Source organism: Vipera berus (assembly GCF_964194415.1).
Source record: "Vipera berus genome assembly, chromosome: 16".
NCBI classification, from domain to species: Eukaryota; Metazoa; Chordata; class Lepidosauria; order Squamata; family Viperidae; genus Vipera; species Vipera berus.
Genome location: NC_138219.1, coordinates 10313764 through 10341092, shown reverse-complemented (window position 1 = coordinate 10341092; position 27329 = coordinate 10313764). Strand labels below are relative to the sequence as shown.

Sequence of the window (27329 nt, the reverse complement as noted above, 5' to 3'; positions counted from 1 at the left end):
GGTGGTTGTGGGGGAAACGGGAGAAGGAGCATTAGGTATGTTTGCCTCAAGATATGTGTAAAAAATAATAAAGGTGGGATTAAAACAAATGGGTATTTGAAGAAAAGTTTGATTTTACCTTCTTCCTCATGCCTGAGAAGAAAATGGAAACCAGGTTGGATCCTTCAATTACTGTGTCATGCAGGCACAGAAAATAAAGAGGCAGAAAAATATTTCCAGAGAAGAGTGATTACATTTCCTCTAAAATAAAACCTCTCCTCTAAAAAATTACTGAAATAAAAAGCAAATAAAAATGACTATATATTTTAAAGCACTCATTGCAGGCATACAGCTCTATGTTACCTACACAGGACAATCATTTTTGTAGTGTTTCGCATGACTCTACTTGACCTGCTGGCCACAATGGCCCACGCCACTGGGCAAGCCTTTGGAAATAACATCATCAAAAAAGATCTGGTTACTCTGAGCTCCCTGTGTAGGCTTTTTAATCCAGGGGCTGAGAAACATACCGTAAGTGTTAATTTTTGTCTTCAAGGAGACCCATCCTCCCAGCCTGCTTGGACTGTCAGCACTACGGACAGCCCACGATCCGGAGAATGCCAAGCACTTCGGTCCCATTGGACATGCCGTCCCTCTCCTTACAGGGGTCTTGAGTGCCAAAGGGTTCTGCCCACTGGTGTGTTGTCCTTTCTAAGAAACTGTTGGCAGGGACAAATATTTTATCATTTCATAGCAGCAGCGATTTCCAAGGGTGAAGGTTAGCCTTTCAAGCTGAATGGGAAAATAAGCACTGAGGTTCTGAGACCAAGATTTATTTCTTCTTGAGAAGAGCCGTGTGAAACAGCAAAGAATCATCTGCTCCGGAACTTTTTCTGGAGGTTCACCCAAGTTGAGGCCTTGGTGTTTTCAGGAAATGAAGTAAGCATTTTAATTATTTTTCTGAATGCTTGAGGAAGAATTTGACTGTGAATATGAATATATTTGTAATATACATTTCCACTATTTTGAAGCAATGTAATATTAGTCATGGAATACGACTACAAATATTGTGTAGTATATCTTTTTGACAAGTTGGCCAGATGTCCTTCTTAGTTACAATGCCTGTGCACTCATTCATGCAGGAAAAGGTACCTGTTAGAAGTTCTGTTAAAGGCTACAGTGGAGCTATTTTCAATCCTCCTAGGTAGCAGTAAGATTTAGGCTCCTTTTCAGTTCCAGAAGAGAGGCCATTTATAGTCCAATTATTAAAAGAACAAGAGTGAATAGCACTTTGGGTTTGTTGTGATGGTGGTTTTGGGCTGGCTAGAATTAAAAGCAAATTCAAATTCCTGGACTATGGGGTGGTCTGTAAAATAGTTCATTGTGCATTATTACTTCACAGGATAGTATCTTTATATCTGGACATTATTCTAGGCCAAATGACATCCTAATGCCCTGTTCCCAACACATATCTTTATTTAATAAAAGTTCAAACTGCAATAAGTTTATAAAGGGCAGGTATCCTCATCGGTACAGGACTATCTTATCTGAAAGCTCACTTTAGCCACTTGCTCGGCAGTAACGTGGCACTTAACAAAATTTATGCAGTCTGGTTACTGGATTTGCACTTTGCATCACTGTGTGCCAGCTAGCTTTTTTGCATTAAAAGAGAGGTAACAAAGAGGAAGGAATCGGGGTCCTCGGTGCTCTCTGAGCTGGATTGTTTTCGTCGCAGACGTTTCATTACCCAAACTAGGTAATCTCACCGGTGCTAGTCAGTTGCGTTGCGCTGCATCCAAGGCTTCTGGAAAAGCAGCCGCATAAAGTCCACACGAACTAAATTCCAGGGTTCGCTACCAGGGAACCGGCTGGCAGATCAAGCGATTCAGTACGCATCCCTGGGAAGAGGTCCTGCCGACGAGGTTATCTTTGGTAAAGCTGGCCGAGTCTAAAGTGGAGAAAGGCACCCGGGAGGAATTCACTTGCTCGGCAGGTGGGCTGCAGCCTCCCCGCCAGCCCCTTCCCCTCTCCCGGCTCGCTCTAGGCCCCGCCTTGGGCGCCCGCAGAGAGCCAGGGGAAGAGGGCGGCAGGCGAAGCGAAGAACCCTGCGGGAAGCCCCCCTCCACGGCCCGGGCGCGCGAGGCCCCGCCCCGGAACAGCCGGGAAACGCCTCCGGGCGGAAAAGAGGATCCGGCGCACCGGAGTTCCGGGGCGAGAGAGCCGGGGACGCTCCAGGGACGCGCGCGCGAGGAGAGCGGGCGGAAAAGGGGCGCCGCCGCCCTCCTCCCCCCCCGCTCCTTCCGGTCGGTGCCCGGGAGGCCATCCGGCCGAGGTCCCGCCTCCCGGTCTGGGCCCTCCTCGGAGCCGGGATGGCGGCGGCCCAGGACGAGCGGGGTAAGTGGCGGGGAGCAGGTCGCCCTCCCGAGAGCCCGTCCGGGGCCCATCGGCCCCACCCACCCCCGGCCCGCCCAGGCGCCGCTTCTCTGCCCGCAGCCTTCTGCGCCTCCTGGCGCCTTCCCCCCCCCCCCGGGCGCCCCTCTCTTCGGGCGGGGAAGGCTCCGGCTAAGCTCCCGGGCGGGGCTGGCCTCCCTGGAGGACCGGGGCCGCTTTTCCGCCGAGGGGGGAGGCTGCGTGGGGGCCGCTCCGGCAACGACGGTCGGCGGCTGATGACTCCGACCGGCCTCCCTCGGTGGGCTGGGAAAGGGCGGCCCGAAGGATGGCCAAGCGGGCACCTCTCCGGGCTCCTCCCTGGGTCAAGTAGGGCCGCTTCCAGGGCCCCGGAAAGAGTCGGAAGCCGCCCGGCCCCCAAGATTTGCCTGGCGGTTGAGGAGAACGGGCCTCCCTCCAGGAGCCTGGCTGGATTTGAGGCTTTGCCTTCGGGGTGTCCGGCGCAACTTCCTTCCTTCCTTCCTTCCTTCCTTCCTTCCTCAGTGGCCCTTTGCCTCTGGAGGAAACAGGAACCCCCGCCCACCCCCACGGTCCTCCAAGCCCCGGTTCCTTCCTTCCTTTCCTTCCATCCCTGCTGGGCCTCGGAGCTGCTTGCAAGCTGGACATCCTTTGGGGTGGTTCGTCTGGGGGCCAGTCCTTGGCCGGCACCCCTTCGGTGCCAAAGGGGCAGGGCCGTCTTCTGCGCTGCTGCTCCAGCAGCCGCCTGCCTAGAGAAGGCGATTTCCAGCAGGTGCTTTTTCTTCCGAAGAGTTTTGTGGCCCCTCCTCTGGGAAACTTGTTGGGAGCGCTCGGCATGTTTTGGACCCGGCTGCTTTCTGTAGATGATGCAGCCTCCTAATAACCTCCAGCGAGCGGATCCTTTGGATCCTTTTCCAGAAGTGAGCATTTTATCCAAGTGAACGGCCTTCCTCAGAGAAGCAGGTGCTCTTAGAGATGAGTGCCCTGTGCCTTGCAGTGACTGTCCTGGGGAACAGGGCGGTTTTAGCGACAGTTCGGTCCTTGGACCTCTTGTTATTCCTTTTCACTGTGAGGCATGTAAACGCTGATTCCTAGAAGACGAGTCCTTCAAACGCTGCTGCTGTTACTGGAAGTGGAAAAGTCTCTTTCCTTTTGCCTTCAAAGGAGGGAGGGAGGGAGGGAAATGAAGCCCTGGATGTGCCCAGTTCCTGTCTAGGCAGTTGGCCTCTTTCTCTCATCTGCCTCCGTCTTCCTGGGAACAAAGTACGAGTCTTCTGGGCAAGGAGTTGTGTTCTTAGCTCCTGCAGTCTCTGACAACGAGGGATGTGATTAACTTCGTGTGATGAAATCGCCGGGCTCGGCTAGTAAGATTTCTGTGCCTTTGGCAGGTGAGCGCCTGCCTGCCAGTCAAGCCCTGTTCCTCTGCGCAGAACACGCCCATCCCAACAAAGCCTGCTTAGGAAAGACCTGGTTGTGGGAGCGGTGTCTAAGAGAGTCAAATCTTTACTCGGGGCATGTTCTTCAGCTGAGCAGTATATCTAAGGAGCCTTTCTGAAAGAAAAAGACCATGCCAGGGACTTCCTTACAGTGAGTCATATTGTTGATCTAGCCAGCTCAGCCTGGCTTTGGCACTTAACAGCGGTGGTGGCTGACTCTCGAGGATTGGAGCAGTGCAGTCTTTCCCACCCAGACCCACGGTGGAAACAGGATCAGGCTGTTCTGCATTCTGTGCTCTGCTGCTGAATGATGGCAGCCATTCATTCTCCTACGGACTCGAGCAGCTTCCTTGCACCAAGGCATACCGGCTCCGACCTCTGCTAACCCAGGTCCATTTGCTCTGTTAACTCTGCCTGCAGTGCTGAAAACTCAGATCCTTGGGCCCACTGTAGGGCCCTTCCAGCTGTCTGATGAATCCACAGGTAGGTGGGACAGGGCAAAGCCAGAACTGTGATGAGTCCTCTGTCCTTAAGTTAACCTCCCCACAAGGAATCCCTCATGGAGATCATGGATGGTCCGAGTTCCTTCCTTGTTGTATTTGCTTCATTCAGAGGGTAAAGTGTGGGTTCTGAGTCAGTACACCTTCCTCCTTCCTATTTCTGTGAGGCCAGTGATGATTTTTGCAGCAGTTGAGGTGACCTGTCAACTTTCACTTTAACCTCTGATCTTGCTTGAAGACTAGTTTCTGCCTGCCTTGTCTGTTCTGAATTACAACCCTAGATGTAATCAGCGCAGCCATCTGTTCTGAATATTTGCTTGGTCCCATTCTGATCTTGGCTGACAGCAGTCACCCATTAGTATATTATTGATCCAGCCTCTGAAATAAGCTGCTAAGAACCCAAGAAAGCCTCAGTCAGGTGGACGGATGGTGATGTAGTACTACAGAGAAACTGCTCCTCTACCTTAAACGGTTTAAAGGCTGAAAACATTCGCTACTTAATCTTACCATTCAAAACAGAATAAATGTTGAAGTGGGAGGCATCTCTATGACTTTGACTGTGGAGGATAAGAATTTGGTAGGGCTTCTTTGGAATCTCAAGAATTGCAGCCATTTGTGTGCTGACTCCTCCAGCTCGTAGAACAGAAATTTCTACAAGCAGTGAGAACTTTCATGCAAGTTTTGTAAAATAACAGTACTGTACAAAGTTAGGAATTACTGTTCAAAATTCCTAGGAGCAGTCAATGAAGGTTGTGTAAGTATCTGGAGTTTTTAAAACATCTATTAATGCTGAAGCAGTTGTGGAAATAACTTCAGGTTTAGTGTTTATTCTGTGGAAGAAGAATGTCTGGTACAGATGGCCACTTAAGCTGAACGGCAGATTTTTGTGTACCATATGCCAGATGCAAATGGAAGAAGTCTGTGGGTCCAGCTGGGTAATAGTTCTTATCTTGGAATCCCTCTGGTCTGGCAAAATCCCTGGGCCCAGCTGCCCCTCCAGGGAAGGAGGTCCAGGTTCCCTGCTTCCACAGAAGGACCTTTGCTACCAGGGGTCCTGAGAGCCAAGCCCCGTGTGGCATCCAGCATTTTCCCCTACAGCATGCAATCCAGTGCATCCAGGAAGCACCTCAAGCAGGACAGGGGGCAGCAGCACCCTTCTGTCCCATTCTCCAGCAAAACTGGTGAGAGGCCTCCTGTTTCTAAGACAGGAGCGTTGAGGCCTAGTTTGCTCCATCTTTTCCCAGGCTTTCCCAAGAGGGTGCCCTCACCCTAGTAAAACACCCTCTCTGACGAAATGCGGGGAGAGTTTTAGAGTGGGCTTTCCGGGAAGCACTTCCTATTGGCTGAATGGATGTCAAGAATTGGAATGGAATAGGAAGAATAGAGTAGGAATTAGAATTAGAATACTTTATTGGCCAAGTGTGATTGGGCACACAAGGAATTTGTCTCCGGTGCACATATGAACAGCAAGTGATAAATCATGATCATAATCATAAAAATACAATTGGATATATTTCTTTTAGTTAGGAAGGTTGTCAAGCATTTTTAGTTATTGTGAGATGGGAGATAGATATTCATTAACTAAGGTATTAATGAAGGATTTACTTTTTGTTTTAATATGTATGCTAATTTGGCTTACGTTAAACAGCCAAGAATCTGGCTGATAAATATGCATATCCATTTAAAGATTTGTTACATACTTTTACTAGTGCCTTAAGTGCATTGGGTTGCATTAATGATGTTCTCTTTCATAGGTACTGTTCCAAGTATCTGCATTTTTAGTTGGTCATCTAGTTTTAATTTTATTTTTATCCATGCTGCTCACTATCTTCCCTACAAATTATAGTTGCCAATAACTGAATGCATATAACAAGAGGAATACTCATTTTTATGTACAAATCGGTATGGAAGAGTTAATGGCCTGAAGATGGGAATTTAGGCAACAGGTTGTTTAGGATGTTGACACACATATTAAACCAAAATGATTTGCAACCTGACTATGAATGGTTGTCCTTAGCCTCTCCTGGCCCAACTACTTTAACATTGGCTAGATCTGAGCTATAGTAGATATGAAATGGTTTGGCCCATCTTGATGGTACAACTTTGTGCATCATCTTTCCTTTCTCAAGCAACATTCTTTCAAAGCTATGGCCCGTGCAGGTTTGTCTGTGTGTATGTGAAGAAGCCATGAACTTGATGTAACTTGCTTTGGGGAATACAAGCTTCAGTTGTTAGGGAATTCTTCCTCACCTTTTTAACAGTGGAAGTGAATTTCTCTAGACTTCTCTATGAAAGAGCCTCTTCTACATTTGATGCACAGGAATTTGGGATAAGATACAACCTCTCCAGTCATTTTTCCTGCAGAAAAGTAAGAGGAAAAAACAGTACTTAGTTTTCTGCCTGTTAAGAATCTTCAAAGCTCAGAAATAGCTATTGTTAAAGAGCGAGCCTCGCAGTTAGGTCCTCAGGAAGTTAATAGCCATCTTAAACGCTTAAAAACATATTTGACTGTTAAGGATCTCCTGGTTTATAAAACTGTATCCTGTTTGGCTATTGGATTATGCATGCATTGGAATTAAAATGCTACATGACTGGGAACATTTTTTGTGGCTGAAGGTTGGATAGCAATGGGATTACAATGAAAGTGAATGTATTGGGAGGGCTGTACAGTGCATTGCTAAATTATTTGCAAGGGATCAATTAAATCTGCAATTCACTGCTGGGGGATGGATTTAAAAATAGAGGCCAATTCATGGCAAGGGGCTGTAAATGGAAACACTCTTTCTCTCCCCCCCCCAACACATTTGAAGCAGGCTGTATCTGATGTACTGGGATAAGGAGAGGGGGAAGGCAAAACGATTTGTGGACTTAACCAAGAAATGTATTTCTGAGTAGCGTTCAAGACCAGATTTCATTTGTGCCTGTCTGCTCCCTAGGATGCTAAGCTCTCCTTAGCCTTTGCTAGATCTCATATCCTCCTCCTCCGATCAAACATAAGTAAATCTATTCAGTAACTGGAATTGAAAACTAGAGTAAATGGAAAACATTTGGCAGTACTTTCCATTTTACGTTGTGCCTGCTTTTTGGCATGAAAGGTCAGGCGAAATATTCACAATTTATACACAATTTTGGCCAAGTTGAAGAAAACCTGACAAACGTATATCGTCCCCCCTTATGATGCAGAGGTTAAGTTATGAAGTTGGACCCAATGGGGTGTGGACTTCTCCACCCTACATGGAGTCATAATAACGTGATCCACAAATCTTTTAATAGTATACTGGTTTATACAGTCACAGGTAGGTTGGAACATGCAGCTGGAATTCCATGAGCAAACATTCCTGCACCCATTACAAATTTTTTATTATATAGGTGGCCTTTAGTCACTCACTTTTTTTAAAAAAATGTATATAATAATGATTTGGCATGGCTTCTGTGTTTAAAATTACAGTTGCTGGTGAGAAATGACGTGTACCCCATTCTTATTACAAAGAATAACAGTCCTTTTTTTCTCCTCTGTTGTGCGGTATCCCAAAGTACAGAATTTAACCTCTGCTGTTCGTATGAAAGGTTCCAGCGCTGCTTCTTTAGAATAGGCTAGGCCGATTTCCCATGTGTCTTCAGGCACGTTTCTCCTTATGTCTGCTTGGGTGCGCCTGTTCTGAGCTGGCAGGAACCTTTCCCTGCTACACACCTCTGCAAAAGAGTGAACTCCTTGGAGCCTTTGAATCACTTAATAGAGCTGAGAATATCAGGTCCAGTTGCCCAAGTCCTGCAGGGCCTCACAAGTCCTCCTGGAGTCCTAAGGGAAGAAGGTGTAACGTCAGGTGAATAACTTGCTCTGGAGCTTTATACAGGCTCTGACTAGCACAGAAAGGCTACCGGATGCTTTCCCAGCCATGCTGATAGAAATGGCACCTTTGGTCCTCCAGCCTGCCAGTTACACACGGTTTCCCTGCTTCAGGATTTTTGCTGTTAAAAAGGGGCACAGGAAAGCTTTGTTTTGAGCCCCGATGTAATTGGTCTTTGTGCAGTGTTTGGCATCGCCTCTCTCTCTGCAGCACCTGAAAGACCTATCCAGAGGAGGTTATTTATAGCGAGGATGATATATGTTACATGTTAATTACCCCTTGATTGGGTTCCTGGGCGTGGATGTGCAAATGCTCGACCCTTGCAGTGCTGGTGACAAGGCTGTTAATATATGGAAGAGTTTGCTTATTTTTGCAGTTTGGGAAGCTCCGCCTACTTCAAGGAGTTCTTTGGAAGAACCTATGGCAAAGGGGCTAGTCTGGTTTTGCCATTTCTCTTATTCGAGTTCAGCTTTGGCAGATAATGGAGAAAAATAAACACCCAGCTTAATTACATCCTTACCAGTCCTTTCTGAGGGGAGATAGCTGAGGTTAAAGTTCAGGAAAAGTCTCAGATTAATCTTAGGGTGCTGGTTTTCCTATCAGTGATTTTCCAAGGTACCATTTTGGAACCTTTTTGTATTAGTAGTTATACTGCCCTGTGGATTGAATCCCCCTCTCATTTAGGTTTTTATTCTTACGTATTTGGGGGGGAGAGAGAAAGAGCTTGTGGTAAATAAGTGAGATAATGAAATGGCTGGGAATTAGGGCAATGTGTTGCTAGTTGCTTTGGCAGAGAGGTCATTCCTTGCACCAAGATGGCCCTGCCCTGCCCGACTCCTTTGGTGGGTCTGCAGGCATATCTTGGAGGTTGCCTTGTAAGACGCTGAACTTTTGAGTTCCAGACAGCCCGGGGTCAGGCTTGCACACAGTCATACGACTGCTTTACATTCTCAAAATTGATGGAACTGCTGATGGTAATTGTAACCGTACTTAAAATCAAGCTTGTAGGGGGGAGGGGAGGGGAGGAAGGAAAGAAAGAAATTACATCATCACAGGACTGATGATGCATATCATACATACATTGGGTTTCCAAGCTTGCCTGCTGCGAAGGATGGGTTTAAAAACTCAGGGCTCACTTTGTATGCAGTTACTTGATATTTTGTTGCCTTTTCTTCAGAGGTAATTGGTAAATAAATACAGTCACTTCCCATGCTTATAGAGCATTCAAGCAGGTTATTGAAGAATCCCTCCTTGCTTTGGCTGGCTTTGTTTCTGATTGGAAGGTAAATTATAGCAGATCACTCTTGAATTTCCCAGGGATAGTAATACCTGGTTTTAAAGATGGGGAAATTATCTATTATAAAGAACTTCTCACTTATCTTCTCCTACTAGCCTCTTAGACTTGTCCTCTTTAAAGGTCAGCCTGATGTTTTGTCTAACCGACTTTTAAGGCAAGGTGACCCAGCTCTACTTTCCTTTTACTTCTCTATTATCCACCCTAAAAGATAGAGCTCCACGCTTCATATTAATAACAATTCCTTTTCTTCAATTGAAAAGTATTACAGGGAGTGGCACAGCTTACTCTCCTACATCCACCAAAATCTGTTGGTTTGTTCCACATAGCACTTTTATTTTACCGTTGCGTATGTTCTAGGTGGGTAGCAAAAGAGCATGACCCGTATGAAGGGGCCATCACGCACTGTGGCACAGGGGGCATTCTTGCTATCTTAGCATCGGCATTCAGAACAACGTCCTGCTAGCAGCTTCAGATGTCATGGCTTTGTCCCCTGCTAAGTCATGGGGAATGGTGGTTTGTTCACCTCCTACAGATCAGATTAAAATATAATTATTGTGCATGTTCAAGTTAAGTTAAGTCAAGAAAAGAAACTGCCTTTTCCATGTTATCGTGTTTAGAGATCTAAAAGTTTTGGCAGGTTCCTATCTCCTCTGTGCACCTACCACATATTAAAAAATATGTTAGTCATTTGAGGTGTTGTTTTTGATCCAGGGATGTAGCAAGTCAGGCATGGCAAAGGCCAGCCCAGCAGATTCTTTGCAAAGGACTCTCTACCCTCTTGTTTTCATCTCTCTGATACAGCAGAGAAGTTACTGCTGGGCCTGGCTGAAGAGCAAAGGTTGGATTTGTCAGTGAGATCTTAGGGATCCTTTAGGAATCCTTAGCCGGCCTGAGGGGGGGGCAGATGGGAAGCACCCAAAATCAAGATTCTTAGAATTTTGTTAGGGTTTGTTCCCTGTCTTGAAGGCTGAGGGCAGATGGCAGCAATGGTTAATAAAAGCAACATTTAAAACGCCTCTAGTGGGAAATCAGTCAGCAGTCTCTAGTCCGCTTATCATTCCAACTCTGAACCTTTCAGTACTTTTTCTCACTTTTGTTGTGCTCAGCAGCGGACAGGAAAAAGAATTATTTCCAATTACTTTGGAACTTTTGTAAGTGGGAGTGGAATAACGTAACATTATGCTTGGGATATGTGGGTGTGTATTTGAGGCACAGCAGTAGAGAAGGCAGGAAAATGCTGATTATAGGGCTGGGGAGCGAAATACTTTCTTCTCTCAAGGATTACATTGCTTGGGGGGGGGGATAGATGAGATTAAGGTTTGGAAACTGGCCGTACAAGAACAAGAAATTAACAAGGACTTTTCCTAACTCCCTTCCTTTTGTAAATAATAATAATAATAATAAATTGGAAACTGGCCGTACAAGAACAAGAAATTAACAAGGACTTTTCCTAACTCCCTTCCTTTTGTAAATAATAATAATAATAAATAATAATAATAATAATAATAATAATAATAATAATAATAATAATAATAATAATAATAAGAAGAAGAAGAAGAAGAAGAAGAAGAAGAAGAAGTTGGAAGGGACCTTGGAGGTCATCTAGTCCAACCCCCTGCTCAGGCAGGAAACCCTATACTATTTCAGGCAAACGGCTGTCCAGTCTCTTCTTAAAAACCTCCAGTGTTTTGGAGCATTCACCACTTCTGGAGGCAGGTGGTTCCCCTGGTTAATTGCTCTGACTGTCTACTACTTCTTCAGACTTCCAGGGCCAGGGTCAATCTTTCTTGGCAGTGACCTGATCAGCTGTAGGCCACTTAGAGTGCCAACTGCCCTCTGCCTAAGCAGCATGGTTTAGCAAAACAGTCTTAAAGGTTGCTATTGGGTGGTGACTGGTGAGGGGTGAAGGTCATCTTATAGCAGCATTGTTCATCTTTTTCATAGCAAAAAGAACTAATGCAAATAAATGTAGTAATTCCAGTAGAAATCTGGATTAAAAGCATGCAGAAATATTCTTAAGGTTCTTTCTGGTGTGAACATCCTCTGAAATTCCACTATAGAGAGAATGATCCTTTTTGTAAGTAAGGACAGACATTCTAGAGAGGTTTCGATCCATTTGAAATAAATATCCATTTACTTTTCTGCCACTGGCTGAAAAAAAACCCTCCTCTTCTAGTTTAGATTCATGTTTATTGAAATCCAATTTATATTTTATGGAAGTGTCCATTTGCTTTCATTTTAATTAGCATTCTTGGCCTTTTGAAGCTCTTGTTATTCTTGCCCAGGAGCGTTGAGAACACAAGGGTGTCTTTATTCATCACTTTCAAAATGATCTTTTACAGCACTTGTTTTGCAGTATCAAGCGTAACGTCTTGAGAACTACAGATAGCAATTTAGCATTGACTTGTTTAGTGACTGTTTAGTTACGAAAGTAATGAAAAAGTAACTTTGTACCCAGTCTTCACATTTACACCTTTCACAGGTCTGTAAAGGAAAAGAAAGCTGGAGTAAGGATAAGCATTGTTGCAGGTTCCCTTAGCGACCGCTTTGCTTAAGGTTGCCTGTCGTTAAATGACAACAGCCTGTATACTGACCCTTGGCAGGCAGCTTGTGCAAAAGGCTAACGCTTGTCCGGAAGTGATAAGGGCGGTCCTTTACCTGGGGTGGAGCTGGGCCTGCTTTGGGGAGGAAAGTCAGGCAGCTCCAGCTGAAGCACTGTCAGAGTGGCTGGCGTAGGTATTTATTGACTGCATTGATATGCCGCCCACCTAACTGTTGAAATAATCTGGGCAGCTTACAAAAAAGATAGAAGGTAAATATAAAAACAATTAAAATTAACAAAGATTAGCTAGAAAGTGAAGACCGATGAGGGTGGAATCTACCCTGTCAGCCAGGCCCAGCGTAGACCACCCCCATCAGAGCCCTAGGCTGGCCAGGAGAGCCAGGATCCAAGTCCCATCCGCAAGGCCTTGCCTCCGAAGGCCGAGACCTTCCAACCGTCCCCTTACTGTTTCCATTTCACGCTGCCAGGCGGGGTTTGTGTCTCTGTGGATGGGATCAGGGAGACAAGGCTGTGAGGATGCAACTCCATTGGCCTCCCATTGAGTCAAACTGGCAAATCTCTCTGATGGCCTTGAAAGTCACTCTTTGTAGCAATCGGCCAAACTGCATCTTCTCTTTTTCTTCTTCTAGAATGAAAAACTGTCCTGGTTAGATGTCCCAGTGGTTCCAGTCACCTGCAAGGAATTCATGATTGCGTGACCCCGGATATGGATGTGGTCCTCTCGGATTTTGTTCGCTCAACTGGGGCAGAGCCAGGATTGGCAAGAGACTTGCTTGAAGGTAAAAACTTCAGTTTGAAGATAGTTTTCATTTTTTACTGCTACCCTCAACTCTTGCCTCAGTTATCCATTTCTGAGTTGCAAAATAATATGCTCATTTCAGAAAATCCCACACATCACCCAGCAGTTTATATGTTTATCTACATTTTGTGTTATTCCCCAGCTGACCCCAAAGCTCTCCATCTTGAGGTCTGTTATAGGATTTTATTCCATAGTTGGGGGTCTCCTATAAACCTCACATCCTGTGAAATACTGATGCTTATGAGATTCCCTGAATGGGTCTGGACAGAAAGGGGAGCGCATCTGCTTCTGGACATTTAGAGAAAGCAAAGATGAAAGGCTGAGATCGGGGAAATTTCCTTTAGATGGTGGTGATGATTCCCAAATTTTCTTGCGAAGGAAAAGAGGAAGTTGGGTCGGCTTTTTAAAACCTGCTTAGACATGTTTCCTCTTCCTAGGGAAAAACTGGGACTTGAATGCTGCACTGAATGATTTTGAGCAGCTGAGGCAGGTTCATGCCGGGGTCTTGCCCCGTTCCTTCAATGATGGTCGCACTTTTAAATTTGTGGAGAAGGAGATCACCCGGAGTGCGCGGCCACAGCTGCAGCGCCAAGATGATATAATTCAAGGTAAAAGGCTCTCCTGGTGCCGAAAAATGTTGATTTATGGATAGAGGCGTGATTTGCATCCCAAGGACAGCAAGTCAGCGCCTGGAACATGGTGATTTTTTTCCCTATGTTTGAGTTCCTGCTCCAGTTAAGAGGACGCAGCCTCTGCAGCCGGCTGTCACTTCCTCTTCTGTTTTCAGAGAAGCGCTTGTCCCGAGGCATTTCCCACGCCAGCTCCACCATCGTCTCATTGGCTCGCTCCCATGTCTCCAGCAATGGTGGCACCAGCAGTGGCAGCAGTGAGCACCTCTTGGAGATGCCCATCTGCACCTTCCAGCTCCCTGACCTGAATGTTTACAGTGAAGACTTCCGGACCTTCATTGAACGGGATCTCATCGAGCAGTCCATGCTGGTGGCCCTGGAGCAGGCCGGTGAGTAAGGGCCCAGTGAATGGCTGCTTTTCGGAAATGAAATGCAAAGGCTTAAGACCTTCTTAGGTTCCTCTGATGATTGGGGTGGATTACCAAGCTGGAAGAAGAGATAAAATCTGCACATCCTTAGGTATCATCTTTGTGTTGTGGCTGCTTGGGCCTGTAGTTTTTAGAGCTAAGCCCCAGTGCACTTTCATTCAAAATTCCCCATAGAATTCCCTCATATATCAAAAAGCGGCTTTGATTTTCTGTCCAGGTTGACTTAAAGCACTCCACATTCTGTGGAGGTTCAGAATTTAGAATTCAGTGTTGGCCTGGTATGCTCGCTCTGGTGCCTCTTCCTTTAATCTGTTAAGATGTGTTTTGAAGGCTGCAGAATTCTCAGAACTAAGAAGAGGAAAAATACGAGTTCTGGAAATTCCACAATCGCTCATACATTAATAGCCAGCATCACACTTTAGACTTCTTCCTGGATCTTTGCTAAAATGCTCATAATTTTGGGAATCAATGCACTTTCCCAACAAAATTTAAATTGGTTAGTGCTGCAGATTGGTTCAATGATTAATGTAAACCCTCCCCTATTCGTGGTGAGTAGTTGCAGAAAGGTAACTTTTCCCCTGAAAATAATGACTACCTCACGAGTCGTATAATTTCAAATGTAAGAAAGCAGGGAAGACAGTCTCTCTTTACCTCCATCCCCATGTTTTTAATTTAATAAAAAATGGAAAAAAATAATCACAAATCTTCTGAATCGCTTGGGGCTTCCCTTTCATCACAGTGTCTTCCGACTTACCCCCTTAAGGTGATAAGATTTAAGGTTACTTGGACTTTAAAACTGTCCTACTTGGAAAATGTGTTCAGGCAGCTTCTTGGCTGTGAGGCTTGGGAGATCTTGCAAACAGGAATGCCTTTCTGTTGCTGTCAGACATAATCTGCTGTTGCTTAGGAAGACCATGATGTAAACCTCTAGTACCCATGCAAGTGTGTGTGTGTGTGTGTGTGAGAGAGAGAGAGAGAGAGGGGGGGGAGGGAAACGAGTAGAAAAAAGATGATATATCCAAAAGACACAGACAAAACTCTACAAATCCTTTTGCAGTAAACAGTGCTTTTGCTTTCCTGAGATTTGGTTTCATCTTGGTTGCTCTTTAAAGTTCTGCCGCTCGGTGAGAGGGTGGGGCGGGGCTGTGCTGCATGCCACCGAAATGGGAAGCGGCTTGCCTGTTTCCCACCGACCGACCGCTGGCTCAGGGCCCATCCTGTGTGCTCCCCTCACAGAGTCAGATCCTTTCTCTTGGAGGAGGGAGGCTGATCTCCAGCCTGTTAAGTATGCCATTCCAGGGAAAGCAAAGGATTTACCTGCGATTAATCCTTCTAATCAAAAGATTCTCTTGTTCTGACCCTTCGGGCAGGATTGAGTTGTTCTTGAGAAACGCTGTTTTGCCCGTCTTGCTGGGCAACCCTGACCTTTTGATATTTCTTTAATCCTTTTTTTTAAAGGAAGCTGGGAGCAGTTATTGCCATATTTAAGGCAAGATCAGAAGTTTTGCTCTGGTCATAAGGCAAAGTTTGCTGCTAACCCTCCCCTTCTCCAACACTGCAGGGTGCTTGGCTGTGTGTGCCAGAGGACACAGTAATGCAGTAACCTTCTTCATTTCCAGTTGTTTTTTAAGGTCCAGCCAAGTCTTTCTTTCCTGTCACCTCTTTTATCTCTCAAGTAGCTGCTGTGGCTGGTGAGTCTCCTAAGCAGCTCTTCCTTCTTTCCATAATATTCAAGGAGCGACTGACTCTTTAAATGCAGAAGTGAGGCCAAATAGCAGAAGGTAGCAGTGCGTACCTGGAATGCTCCAACCCGCAAACTCTCAAACGTAGAGCATGTTTGTATTCAGTGCATATATATACACACACATCTATTCCACCCTTGCCTAGGTCGTCTGAACTGGTGGGCCAGCGTAGATCCCAGCTATCAGAGGCTGCTTCCCTTGGCAACAACGGGTGACGGAAATTGCCTGCTTCATGCTGCATCACTAGGTAAGATCTTTCAGTTGTAAAAACGTACAAATTTACTCTGTGCATTCCTTCCTTCTTTCCTTAGCAAGCACTTACGTTGTTTATGGCTTCCTAGCCAAAGTGACAAATATTTCACCACAGAATCAGTTGGAGTACCCTTTTGAATCTTCTTCCTCAGGCTGCACGTCCCAGATAATTATCCTCCTCCTCCTCCTCCTCCTCCTCCTCCTCTGGGCTTCCTGGATATTGTAAGCCACCAATACCGTAAACCAAAATCAAAGCAAGCATGTTATGACATAGGAGGTCCAATCGGACATGGGATTGGGCCCAGTCGGCCCACAAAAACCTGCCTTAAAAGGAGGCTGTTTCTTATTTCCTCCTTACCACCTTCAGGTATGTGGGGTTTCCACGACAGGGATCTGATGCTGCGCAAATGCCTTTACGCCCTGATGGACAGAGGGGTGGAGAGGGAGGCTCTGAAGCGGCGCTGGAGGTGGCAGCAGACCCAGCAAAACAAAGAGGTAAATGGTTTGGGGTGGCCTTTGAGAACTGGTGAGGCCAGGCGTGGCTCTCTCTCTGCTTGGCTCAGCAAAGGGGATTCCCGAGTCCCAGATTCAGCCTTGCTTCCCTTTGGGGGCCCAACTCTCCTCTCGTTCCTGTCAGACGTGTGTGTGTGTGTGTATCCTCTAAACGCAGCAGCTCCTGCCTGGCCAATCCCGGGGAATAATCTCAAAGAAGCCCCTCTCACGTAGGGTGATCTAGAGAAGATGTTCTGTTTGCATGCAGATCTCTTATTCCCTTCACTGTCTCTGCCACCATTACAGTCTGGCCTAGTGTACACAGAAGAAGAATGGCAAAAGGAGTGGAATGAGCTGATCAAATTGGCCTCGAGTGAGCCACGGATGCATTACGGCACCAACAGCGGGAACTGTGGAGGGTAAGTAGGACTTTTCACTGAGCAAAGCATTGCAGTGCCCGGGGCTTCCAGGGTGGGAGACGGGGGATACTTTATGGGTCCTTAAAAAGCTCCGTTGATCCTGAATGCAGGAACCAGGATGGAGGTCTCTTGTAGCAGGTACTGTGATAAGTCAGTTTCTAGGCAGAAATCAAAGATGCTCAAATGGGAAATAAGCACACTTGTTTTTGAAGGTGCCTGCAGCAGAAAGCTGCACCTGGCCGGGCCACCTATGTGAATTCCCAGAGCGTGGCAATTTATGTGTGTCTTGGCCATGTGCTTGTGATAGGCCAATCCTCATTCGCAGGGCTGCTGGCTCCAATCCATGGGACGCCTGTCTTCTGAGCGACACAGGAAAGGGGCGTATAGGATACAGTGGTTCAGTGTGTCTCCCCGCCCCCCAGGTTTTTTGTTTTGTTTTCTTCAGGGTCGAAGGATCTGAGGAGCCTGTGTATGAGAGCCTGGAAGAATTCCACGTTTTTGTCCTTTCCCACGTACTGAAGAGGCCCGTTGTGGTTGTGGCAGACACCATGTTGCGAGATTCTGGAGGAGAAGGTAAGAGTGCAGCGAGGTGCGTGGCTGAGATCTGCCTTGGAACTGCCAGTTGCTATGTCAGTACGCAGTTTCCGTGAAAGGCTGTTGAGAGAGTTTCTTTTGCAAAGGAGATTGACGTTCAAGGGCTGGCTGGGAGGAGCCAAGGCGAAGCCGTTCACGCAGAGTAGTCTCGGCGGTTACCTTGGTTTCCTAGTAAACGCCGAGAGCTTTCTCAGTGCCCATAGTTCACTCACTTAGAATATGAGGTTTGGAAGAGATCTTACAGACCGTTTCACCTTCTGCCAGCATGGCCACACAGGCGGTCATCCAACCGCTACTCCAGGGTCTCCAGCAAAGGAGAGCCCATCCCTCCCCTGGCTGCCTCCCGAAAGGGTTCCTTGAAATTTGAACCCAGCCGTTCCTCTCCTGCCTTCTGGAGCAATTCTGTATGGTCCCGTCCCATCATTTCCATTGTAGCCCTTCAGATGCCTGAAGAAGACAGCTATTGCGTTTCCACAAAGTCTTCTCCTCCAAGCTAAAGACACCGCTGTCTCAAACCTCTGAGGGGTCCAGAAATCCCTTCGGGAGATGATCTTTTCTGAAAGTCCAGGGAATAAGAGTCCCCACCGCCTACTTTTTCTCCTACGTTCCGTGGGGCTTCCTGGCACCGTTGAGCCTCTAAAAAACTTCCTGCATCCATTCCAGGAATCCCTTGTCATCACTGATGAGCTTACGGGGGTGGAGACTTTTGCTTTTCTCCCAGGAAGGCACCGGCCTGCATGTAGCTCGTGTATAATTCTTAGGACCTTCCAGGAAAAGCAGAAACACAGAGTAGATCACAAAAGCAGTTTCTTCTGGGTGAACAAACAAAATGTTAGTCCTTCCCTCTCTTGACCTTTTTCGCCAGCTCCCCCCAGGAACTCCATGTTGGACGCACCCATTCTCTCAGGGTAGCTGGTAACTGAGGACTGTGTTTTCACCGGACTCTTCTTTCTCCTTTCCAGCGTTCGCTCCTATCCCCTTTGGTGGCATTTATTTGCCCCTGGAAGTCCCTGCCAGCAAGTGCCATCGTTCCCCACTGGTTCTGGCCTACGATCAAGCCCATTTCTCTGCCCTGGTGTCCATGGAGCAAAAGGAGCCCATCAAGGAACAAGGTGCACGCAAAGTGGGCTGCGGCTCTGTTGTTACCTTACTTCTGACCTTGCTGTCCACGGTCCCCTCGTAGCCCCTTTCCGTTAAATGTATGGCTTTCTTTTGCTGGTAGCTTTTCTGCCTTCCCAAGTCCAAATTCTGTTTTTGGGGACCTTAAGGAAATTTTTTCTTTTTCTTTTTCTACCAAGCTGTGATCCCTCTGACAGACTCTGAACACAAACTGCTTCCGGTACACTTCGCAGTGGATCCTGGGAAAGATTGGGAGTGGGATAAAGATGACAATGATAACGTCAAATTGGCAAGGTAAATAAAAGGAGAGCTCAATTTGGAAGAAACGTTGAATTTCTACATTTTTGCATTTCGTATTGGAGCTTGAAAGGAGCAAGGGAGGACAAACACACCTTCAGAGAAATAGGTCTTGGTAAAGAGTAAGAAATGGAAGGTGTAAATGATCATGCAAGAGATGAGAGGTTAGGTGTAGGAGATGACCAGGCTGAGCCCGAGGGAGGGCGGGCGGGCTCTAGCGCATCATCAGCCGTGGGTCCCCTCGTGCCCACCAGGGAAGTCCAGCCCACCTTGAATTCTTGCTTTGATCTTTAGTAGGTCAGATTCTTGTATAGCGTGTTAGCTGGCAATGAACCATTTGAACCCCCTTGACTCCTGGCTTTCTGCGCATGACTTTAGGTTGGGAAAGGGAAAATTGCTGACGACATAGAGGCAGTCTTTTGAAATATGAATTAGAACGAAAAAAGTGAGGAAATCTACAGTAATTTCTCCAGGGTGTTATTTATTTGAAATGTTATTTCATACCTGGAATTTCTATAAGATCCAGGAACTGGGACCTCTGATTTAACTCAAGTGGCTTCATTTTGTTTTTGTTTTTGACATGGCCCCGACTGTTTAGTGTGACACTTTCACTGGAAGCCAAGTTGCATTTGCTGCACAGCTACATGAATGTAAAGTGGATCCCCTTGTCTTGTGAAATGCAGGTAAAAATTGTTAAGGGAATCACATTCCATGTAATGGGAAGGATATTCCAAATTATTTTCCTGTTCTGCCTAAAATCACAGAATTCTAGATTTAGATTATTTCAGCTGTTGAGACCAACCCTTGCTCAGTTTTTTTAATGAGAATCTGCCTTTCTGCCACTTAAATCCATTAATCTCAAGACGACAAAATAATTGCACTAAGCAGAATTGGATGAAACTGGCCTTTGTGCTAATGTTGTAAAAGTGGCTTGTTTAGCAAGCGATGTGAGCTGTTCACCTTACATTCGGTCTATGATTTTAAAAGAATTTTATATGCTAAAGACGCCCATACACTAAAATGTGTCTAGAATTGTATAATCCTTACTTGAGCCATTGTCATCTTTCCACTCTTCAGACAGACCCACCTGGCCGTAGAACCCCTCGCTGCCCCACTCTCCCCTTTCCCTGGCAGTGGGAAGATCCTGGCCTTCTCTCTCCCTTCTTTCCCTAGGCGCCCCTCGCGCAGCCGGAGTCCCCCACGGCTTCTGCGGCTGATGAGGTCCGATCTGCTGCAGATTCGGGGGATTCAGATAAGGAATCTGTTTGCAGCAGCTCAGCCAGCAACAGTGGCGGCAGCAAGACCAGCAACAAGGAGAAGGAGAAAGCAAAGAGAGAGCGTGAAAAGGACAAGGAGAAGAAACGGGCCGACTCCGTAGCCAATAAACTTGGAAGTTTTGGCAAAACTCTGGGGAGCAAGCTAAAAAAAAACATGGGCGGGCTGATGCACAGCCGAACAGTCAAAGGTGGGGTGAGCAATGGACAAGGGGAGACCTTGGAGAAGAAAAAGAAAGGCTCCATAAAAACAAGGAAGGGCAGTAAGGAAGAGGCACCACCCGGAGATGTTTCAGCTCTTCTGGAGAAGCCAGGTCTAGCCAAGACAGCTGCAGAACAGCAGCCCGATAATTGCAGATACAGCAGTGATGTCAGACTGAGTTTGAGCATCCTCCGAGCTGCTATGCAAGGGGGGGAGCGCAAGTTCATCTTTGCCGTGCAGCTGAAGACCAGTCACCGGCACCAGTACCAAGAGGAGATGATCCAGCGGTATCTCCTGGATGCCGAGGAGCGTTATTCTGCGGAGCAGAAACAAAAAGAAGCTGAGAAGAGGATGGTTGCCCTGGGCAACGGGGGAGCCGCCAAAAAGATGGACTTAGAAGGCAATCCTCTCAAAGGAGAAGAGACTCTGCTGAACTCCATGGACCACCCAGTACTGCCGTCATATAGACTCCAGAGCTCGGATCTGGCCACAGCGGGTACTAAAATATCCAGTTTTTCCACTGGCCACTCGGGAGTCTTCACCATTCCCCGGCCTTCTGTGACGAGCCATGTGGAAAGCGCCTATCCCCCTCCTACTTACCAAGATGGCCGAAGGCAAGTTGCTGGAGGCCTGTGTGCTCCTTTCCCCTCTTACGCTACGCTGCCCCGGCAGTGTGCGCAGAGCCATTCCCACCTGTCCCAGCAGGTGGGACACTTCTGTAGCACAGAGATGGATATGCCGCCTAGTTACGTGGAGGTGGACCGTGAGGGCTCTTCTTGCCCAATTCTGTCCAGCAATGGCTATCAAGAATGCACAGAGCCAGACGGTAGCTCTCCAAAAGTTGTGCAGGGCGATCGAAGCAAAACGTGGCTGCTGTACAATCTACAGCAGACCAAATGCAAACAGCCCAACTGCAGTTTTTATGGACATCCAGAGACTGGGAATTTCTGTTCGTGCTGTTACAAAGAAGAGCTGAAACGCAAAGAACAGGAGAAAGAGACACTGATACATCGGTTCTGAAGAAACAAAGATGTGCGTGTTTCATATCTGGACCCACGGGATATGGGGAATGCAATAATTTTCTCTGCCCCTGCCCCTGTTCCCCTCTCCTTAAGGGGAAGAGCTGGCCAGTTGGGGTTGGTAAGCTGCTTATAGGGGCGGGGGGGGGAGCCCTTAGAAGTGTGGAAGAGAACTCCCTTGAAGAACAAGGGCCGCTAAAGCAAGGCGCTGGGGGCGGCTCCCTGGAAGGGGGGGCGGGGGGTAGAATTCAGGGAGGTTGCATTTTTGTGCAGGACTGTAGTTGCTGAATGAAGCAAATCCTCTAGACCAAAGCTTTGAATTCCAAGATTAGAGAAAAACAGTGACAAAGGCCTCTTCTTATTGGATCATCCTCCAACATGTTTTTTATTTCAAAGGGATTAAAATTAGGATCACTCAGATTTTTCTTAATGTCTGAAACTTGGAGGCTCTTTAGTAGTTCCGTGTCTTTTTTATTACTATTTTTGTCTCTCTGGGGTATCCTGACCCTGCACGTCGGAAAGGGCCGGTTCTGAAGAGCGAGTAGAGTTGTTCTTCTGATGCTGCCTCCTTCCAAATCCACCCGTCTTTTCCCACAATTGTCTGGTCTTCTGAGCGTGCCTGTTCTAGCTAGGGTTAGCTTCAGTTATTTTCAGATATTTTGTTTAAATATATATTTTAAGATTCTTGTCAGGAGCTGATGTGCTAGGTGGGAAGGAATCTTGGTGTTGTGTGAATTGAGGAGAGAAAGTTTTAACTGAAAAAATGAAGCTGTTCGTGATGGAATCAAACTATTTGAGTAGAATTTTGGAGACCAGGAGGGAAATCAGTGGGGCTTTAATAAGAGCAATAAACCACTGCAGGCAGCTTTGAACATGGAGAGATAAAAAGTGGTAATGAGGCATCACAGCAAGAACCCTTTGCTATCTGATTTTGTTGTAGCTACTTTTAAGAGCATCAGAAGATACATCTATATAATTATATTTTCTTATCTGCAGAGAACAACCTTCTTTCTGTGCAAGCTGTTTTTCCCAGACTACCTCTGTTCTGTATAGGAAAAAAAATCTGACTTTTGGGGGAACATAAGACAGAAATTATTCTTTGTTCCTTGTGGGTTTTCTAATACAGTACATTAATTTCCCATCACCTCCAGCCTTCAGAAATATTGGTATATTTTAAAAGCACCCGGTTATTCCCAGCTTTGGGGTTGCAACATTTGTTGCAATTATTTTTCCAACAAATAGATAAAAGAAAATGCCTTTGATGGCTTGGAACTCCCTCCTAATCAGATATTTCACATAGACATTTGCCAGTTATGTTTTGACTGAATTTTGAGTGGTGGATGAGGGCCCCCCCTTTTTTGGGCTCCTTTGGGTGTCTAAAACTATGCAATTATTTTCCATCAAGAGCTGCTGAGTTGGGACAGAAAACTGCAAGTGTACTTAATATTTTAAACAATCCCAACACTCCTGCTTTTTTTTAATAATCCTTGTACTGCCTTAACATGGACAGTAGCCCAATAATGAAATAACATGGCACTTTCTTGTTTCTTTCCTAGATAATTTTATTTGAGAAAGGAGCACTATTAAGAGGAAAATATATATGTATTGCTGTGTTAAATTTCTCAGGAGCTGCTGCGTGATATAAAATTACAGCGGGGCTTGCAGAAAAAGGGTCCTGAGACACACAAGGTGGATTGGCACCCACAGCTGATTGTCCACCCACCCCTCTTGCCGAGTGCTGTCATGGAAGATTATAGATTACTTAATTTCAGAGCCCCATAATGGGGGAAAAGTTTTTTTTTTAACCAGGGTGTGCAGAGGGGTAAAATCAGGAGCAAAAGAAAAATGAAACAATGTGTTTCTCTTATTAGGCAACATAAACGTTTACATTGTGTTCAGAAGGATAATTTCAGTCTTAAAATCTGACAGTGAGTGGACATCTGGGGATTATAATTCACGTGATCTGAAAATCCAAGTCTGGATGTTCAATTTTGATATTTCAAGCCATTTTGGGGTTTGATACACTAAAAACTAATTTGAGGAAGAGCTTGTTCAGTTGATTTGTGGCTGTATACAGTAGCTGAGCTCAAAGTAGCCTTTTAATTACACATTGCTTCAAAGATTAACTTTCCTAAATCTGTTTTTATGAGGGCAGCAGCAATGGTGGTTGCATTTTTTATGATTCTTCAGTGCTGGTTACTTAAGATGTTTAGTTATCGCAAGAATTCCTATCCGTGACATTGGACTACTTCTCGTTTGATCACTTTCACTAAATTGAATGTCACCTCCAAAATTTTTGTTTGGAAATCCACGTTTGCTATGTGGAAAACACGATATATGCAGAATTCCCCATTCCCATATAATTTTCTTCCAAGTAGTAAGATCTCTTTCCTAGAGAGCTGTGTGCTTTCTTTTTCTTTCTTTTTTCTTTTCCAAACTGGTAATTAGTAATTTTGAGATTGTACCTTGACAGCTTGTTGCTGATCACTTAGTTATAAGTAGTATAATTATTATAGGAATTGGGTTCATAGACTGTAGCATTTTTGTACATCAAAAAAATGAACACTTTAAAAACGTCTATTTGAAAAGTATTTTTCTATGAACACCAGAATTTTAATTCCAAAACCTCTCCGCCTTAGTAACAGGGAATTCTAATTATTTAACTTCTGCATACCAGATCAGATTTGAATTGGTAGAGTAGTTTACTGACTTTCCCTTGTATTTTACTGAAAGTGTAGGTTTGTTTCCTTTATGGTGAAACAGCACTCTTTTTTTCATTAAAAAAGCAAACATTAAAAATACTATTTATTGAAAAGATAAACCCCTTTCCCCCTTTTTATTCATTGTCTATGCAGCTATAAATTGAATGCAGTGGATCTATTTTAAGGTACCTTTTTAAATCATTTTCCTCAGCAGAAATATAAGCAGATGAATTTCCCAAGCACCTTTTTTTAATTTAGTACAAGGGACGCTACAATTAATAGTTTTTCATAGAAAGGCAAGTAGGGGAGAGGTTTGTGGTCTTACTCCCTCTGCTGGAGGAAAAGGTTTATGCCGTACTCTGAGAAATTTAACCATTGGTTCATTCCCACTTCCCTGTGGATACAGATGCAGACAGACGTGCACAGAGACCACAGATTGAGGCAAGGCAGGGGACAGGATGCATTATTAGTGATGTGACTGTGGCTTCCGACAGACATTTGTGGGATTCTCCAAATAGTTAAAATTATCTTAATATTCCAAGTATTCCCATGCTCAACATAACTTTTTCCCATTTTTATGCACAGTGTTTCGCACAGCAAAAGAAAAGGTTTCATTGGCCAATCACTTTGGCTTCAGTTCCTTTATGATTAATTCTGACATTATGTCTCAATTTGTTTCATTTTACAAAAATAGAATGACCTTAAATAAAAATGCCCAGGGTATAACTTTAACCAGCATGTAGAAACTCTATAGAAAGGTTTTTCTGTTAGCTTTTTTTCTGCTAGTTGTCTAAGAATTAACTGACCTGATTTAATTCTCCAGTTGTTGACAATAAAAATTATTTTTAAACAGTTATTTAAATACATTGTTGTAATTTCTGTTTACTTTGCTCTAGCAATGTCTTATATATGTGTTACTAGATAATATTTTTTTCTAAAAATTAGCGTGACTATGCTTTGCTGCAGTTTTTTAAGCAGGAGGTTGAACCGATGCTTTTCAGATTACTTTCTTCTGGTGAGCCTCTTTAGAAACAGGTTTTTGCCCCCCTTCTCTACAGATGAAAAATGACTGGGATCTGGTTTATCTTTCTTGGTGATGTTTTGTTTACCTATTTCAATTATTTTTAAGTTATCTTTATCTTCCAAATGCTTTACTTTTACATGTATCTAGAGGTTTGCAGATTCATATATCCTCCCTGGCAAGGAAAGTGTCATTTTCAGCACTAGGAACAAATTAAAAGGAGAGCTAAAGCGCACAGAAGGGTGGGGAGGGTCTGGGCCCCTTCCAAGACCTTGCTTCAAGTATTGGGCGGGAGGGCTGCTCCCCCACACACATCCCCGCTTTCTTGTCCTCATTTCAGCAGTGCCTTAAAAGTGGACATTCCAGGTGGCTCTCCTGATGCAAACTAGGCTTAGGCCTGTCCTCAGTTAAGTGTGTGAAATGCTTCCCTTGTGCTTCAGGTATATTTCAGGTTACAATTAGAACGTGGGTAGCAGCTGTTCTCCTTGATCTCTGCCACTGTGGTGGTAGACAGAAGGGAATTGGTTCCCAAGCTGAATATTGCTCAAGAACGTACATTCTCAAACCTGGCTCCAGCCAAGCAGTTTTGCTCAACGCTGCATTGGAACTTCCCCCAGAATTCTTTGTACCGTAACAAGCCTTTTCACACAGACGGTCTCTTGAGGCTTTGAGGAACTTGAATCAGGGGTTTCCTTCGTTTCCTATGTGAGATGTGCCTGCTTTTCTTTCTCAGCGCAAAGCCAAGAAATGAGTCAACTGCTTCTACTAACCGGTAAAATAGTTAATATTGGCCAGGAAGCTGCACTGTGTCATTCCTAATCATTCAATGTGGTCCTAGAAATTTTAATCCAGCTGAACGTAATTTATTAACGGTGCAGAACTTTTAACACTCTTGTGGAAAAGGCTTGTTTATGCCGTGAGGACTGCTGAACCATGTGTCATTTGTCCGAAATGGCTCAGGGTCTCCTGCTGAAGCAGGGACCTGCAAGGCCCTTTCCAATTCTGCTGCTCCTTGTGACCAGGTCAGGGATATCTGGACACCAGATAAGGTGAGTCTTTGGACTAATCCAGTGTACAATGGGCTTATGTTCAGGATGGAAGCTTTACCGTACTTCTGTTTGGCAAAGGGAAACCCAAGCGGCATCCACTGGTTTGATTTCTGGCCAAATTACCTCTTGACACGCAGAACTGCAGTTTCCCATTTTGTATCTGAAGCGTCTGCTTTCCCACAAGCGTCACTGCTGGCTCCGCCTCAATCATCAAGCCCAACGCTGAGTCTTTGTCTCTCCCATGTATAATAAGGCGTGCACTGCAGCCTCCAAAAACAACTCTCTTCCGCTTGACCAAGGTTGCCCCAGTGGGGAGACTGATGAAGCAAAACATGCACTGCAGTTTTTTGTTTTGTTCTGCTGTGGAGTTTAATTTGTCCCGTAACTGGGAGGGATTGAGAAGGAAAAGAATTTCTGAAGAAAGGCACGAAAAACAATACCTGCAACTGATCAAGGGGCACCTTCCTTTCTAGGTTAGTGAATCTGAAAATAGCTTTGGAAGAATAAAAGGGACATATCACCAGTGAACTCTATTTGCTGCCTTGAGAGCCAGTTTGGTGTAGTGCCTCTCAGGCTAGAAACCAGGAGAGCGTGAACTCCAGTCCTGGGCACAAAGACCTTGAGCCAGTCACACACTCCCACCTAGGAAGGAGGCAAAGGCAAACTACTTCTAAAAAAACTTGCCAAGAAAACTGCAAGGACATGCCCAGGCAGTCTCCAAGAATCAGACAGTGAACATTTTTTTTTGGGGGGGGGGGAAGGAGAGGTGAGCCTTCTTTAAAGTAGATACGCCCTTTAAAGAAACCCAAGGGGGAGCTTAGCATGCACCAGACCACATTCCAAAGTTATTCTGACACCTTTCAGCTAGTTCTTGGTTTTATGAGATCCCAGATCCCTTAACTATAGCATTTGGCCTATTGTAGCATTTTCTCTGTTTAGATAACAATTGAAGGAAAAAATTGTACTTTGGCCACCTCATGAGAAGGAAGGACTCACTGGAGAAGAGCCTCATGCTGGGAAAGATTGAGGGCAAGAGAAGAAGGGGACGACAGAGAATGAGGTGGCTGGATGGAGTCCCTGAAGCAGGAGGCGTGAGCTTAAATGGACTCCAGAAGATGGTGGAGGACAGGAAGGCCTGGAGGAACGTTGTCCGTGGGGTCGCGAGGGGTCGGACACGACTTCGCAGCTAACAACAACAACAAAGATCATTTCTCCTATGTTTATTTATTAAGCATCCTACATACTTAGCTCCCAAGAGTTCT

At 45.5% G+C, this 27329-nt stretch overlaps 1 protein-coding gene across 1 annotated transcript; it reads left to right on the top strand.

Annotated features, from left to right (window-relative positions):
• Window positions 1-3989: 3989 nt before the first annotated feature.
• On the top strand, window positions 3990-24853 carry OTUD7B (OTU deubiquitinase 7B). Its single transcript, XM_081340603.1, is given in 13 exon segments — window positions 3990-4304; window positions 12659-12724; window positions 12727-12808; window positions 13266-13436; window positions 13616-13846; window positions 15773-15874; window positions 16247-16374; window positions 16678-16790; window positions 17236-17363; window positions 18347-18496; window positions 18683-18797; window positions 19399-19483; window positions 19974-24853. Coding segments are annotated over 13 exon segments (2706 nt in total). The 5' UTR covers window positions 3990-4292; the 3' UTR covers window positions 21297-24853.
• The last annotated feature ends 2476 nt before the right edge of the window (window positions 24854-27329 follow it).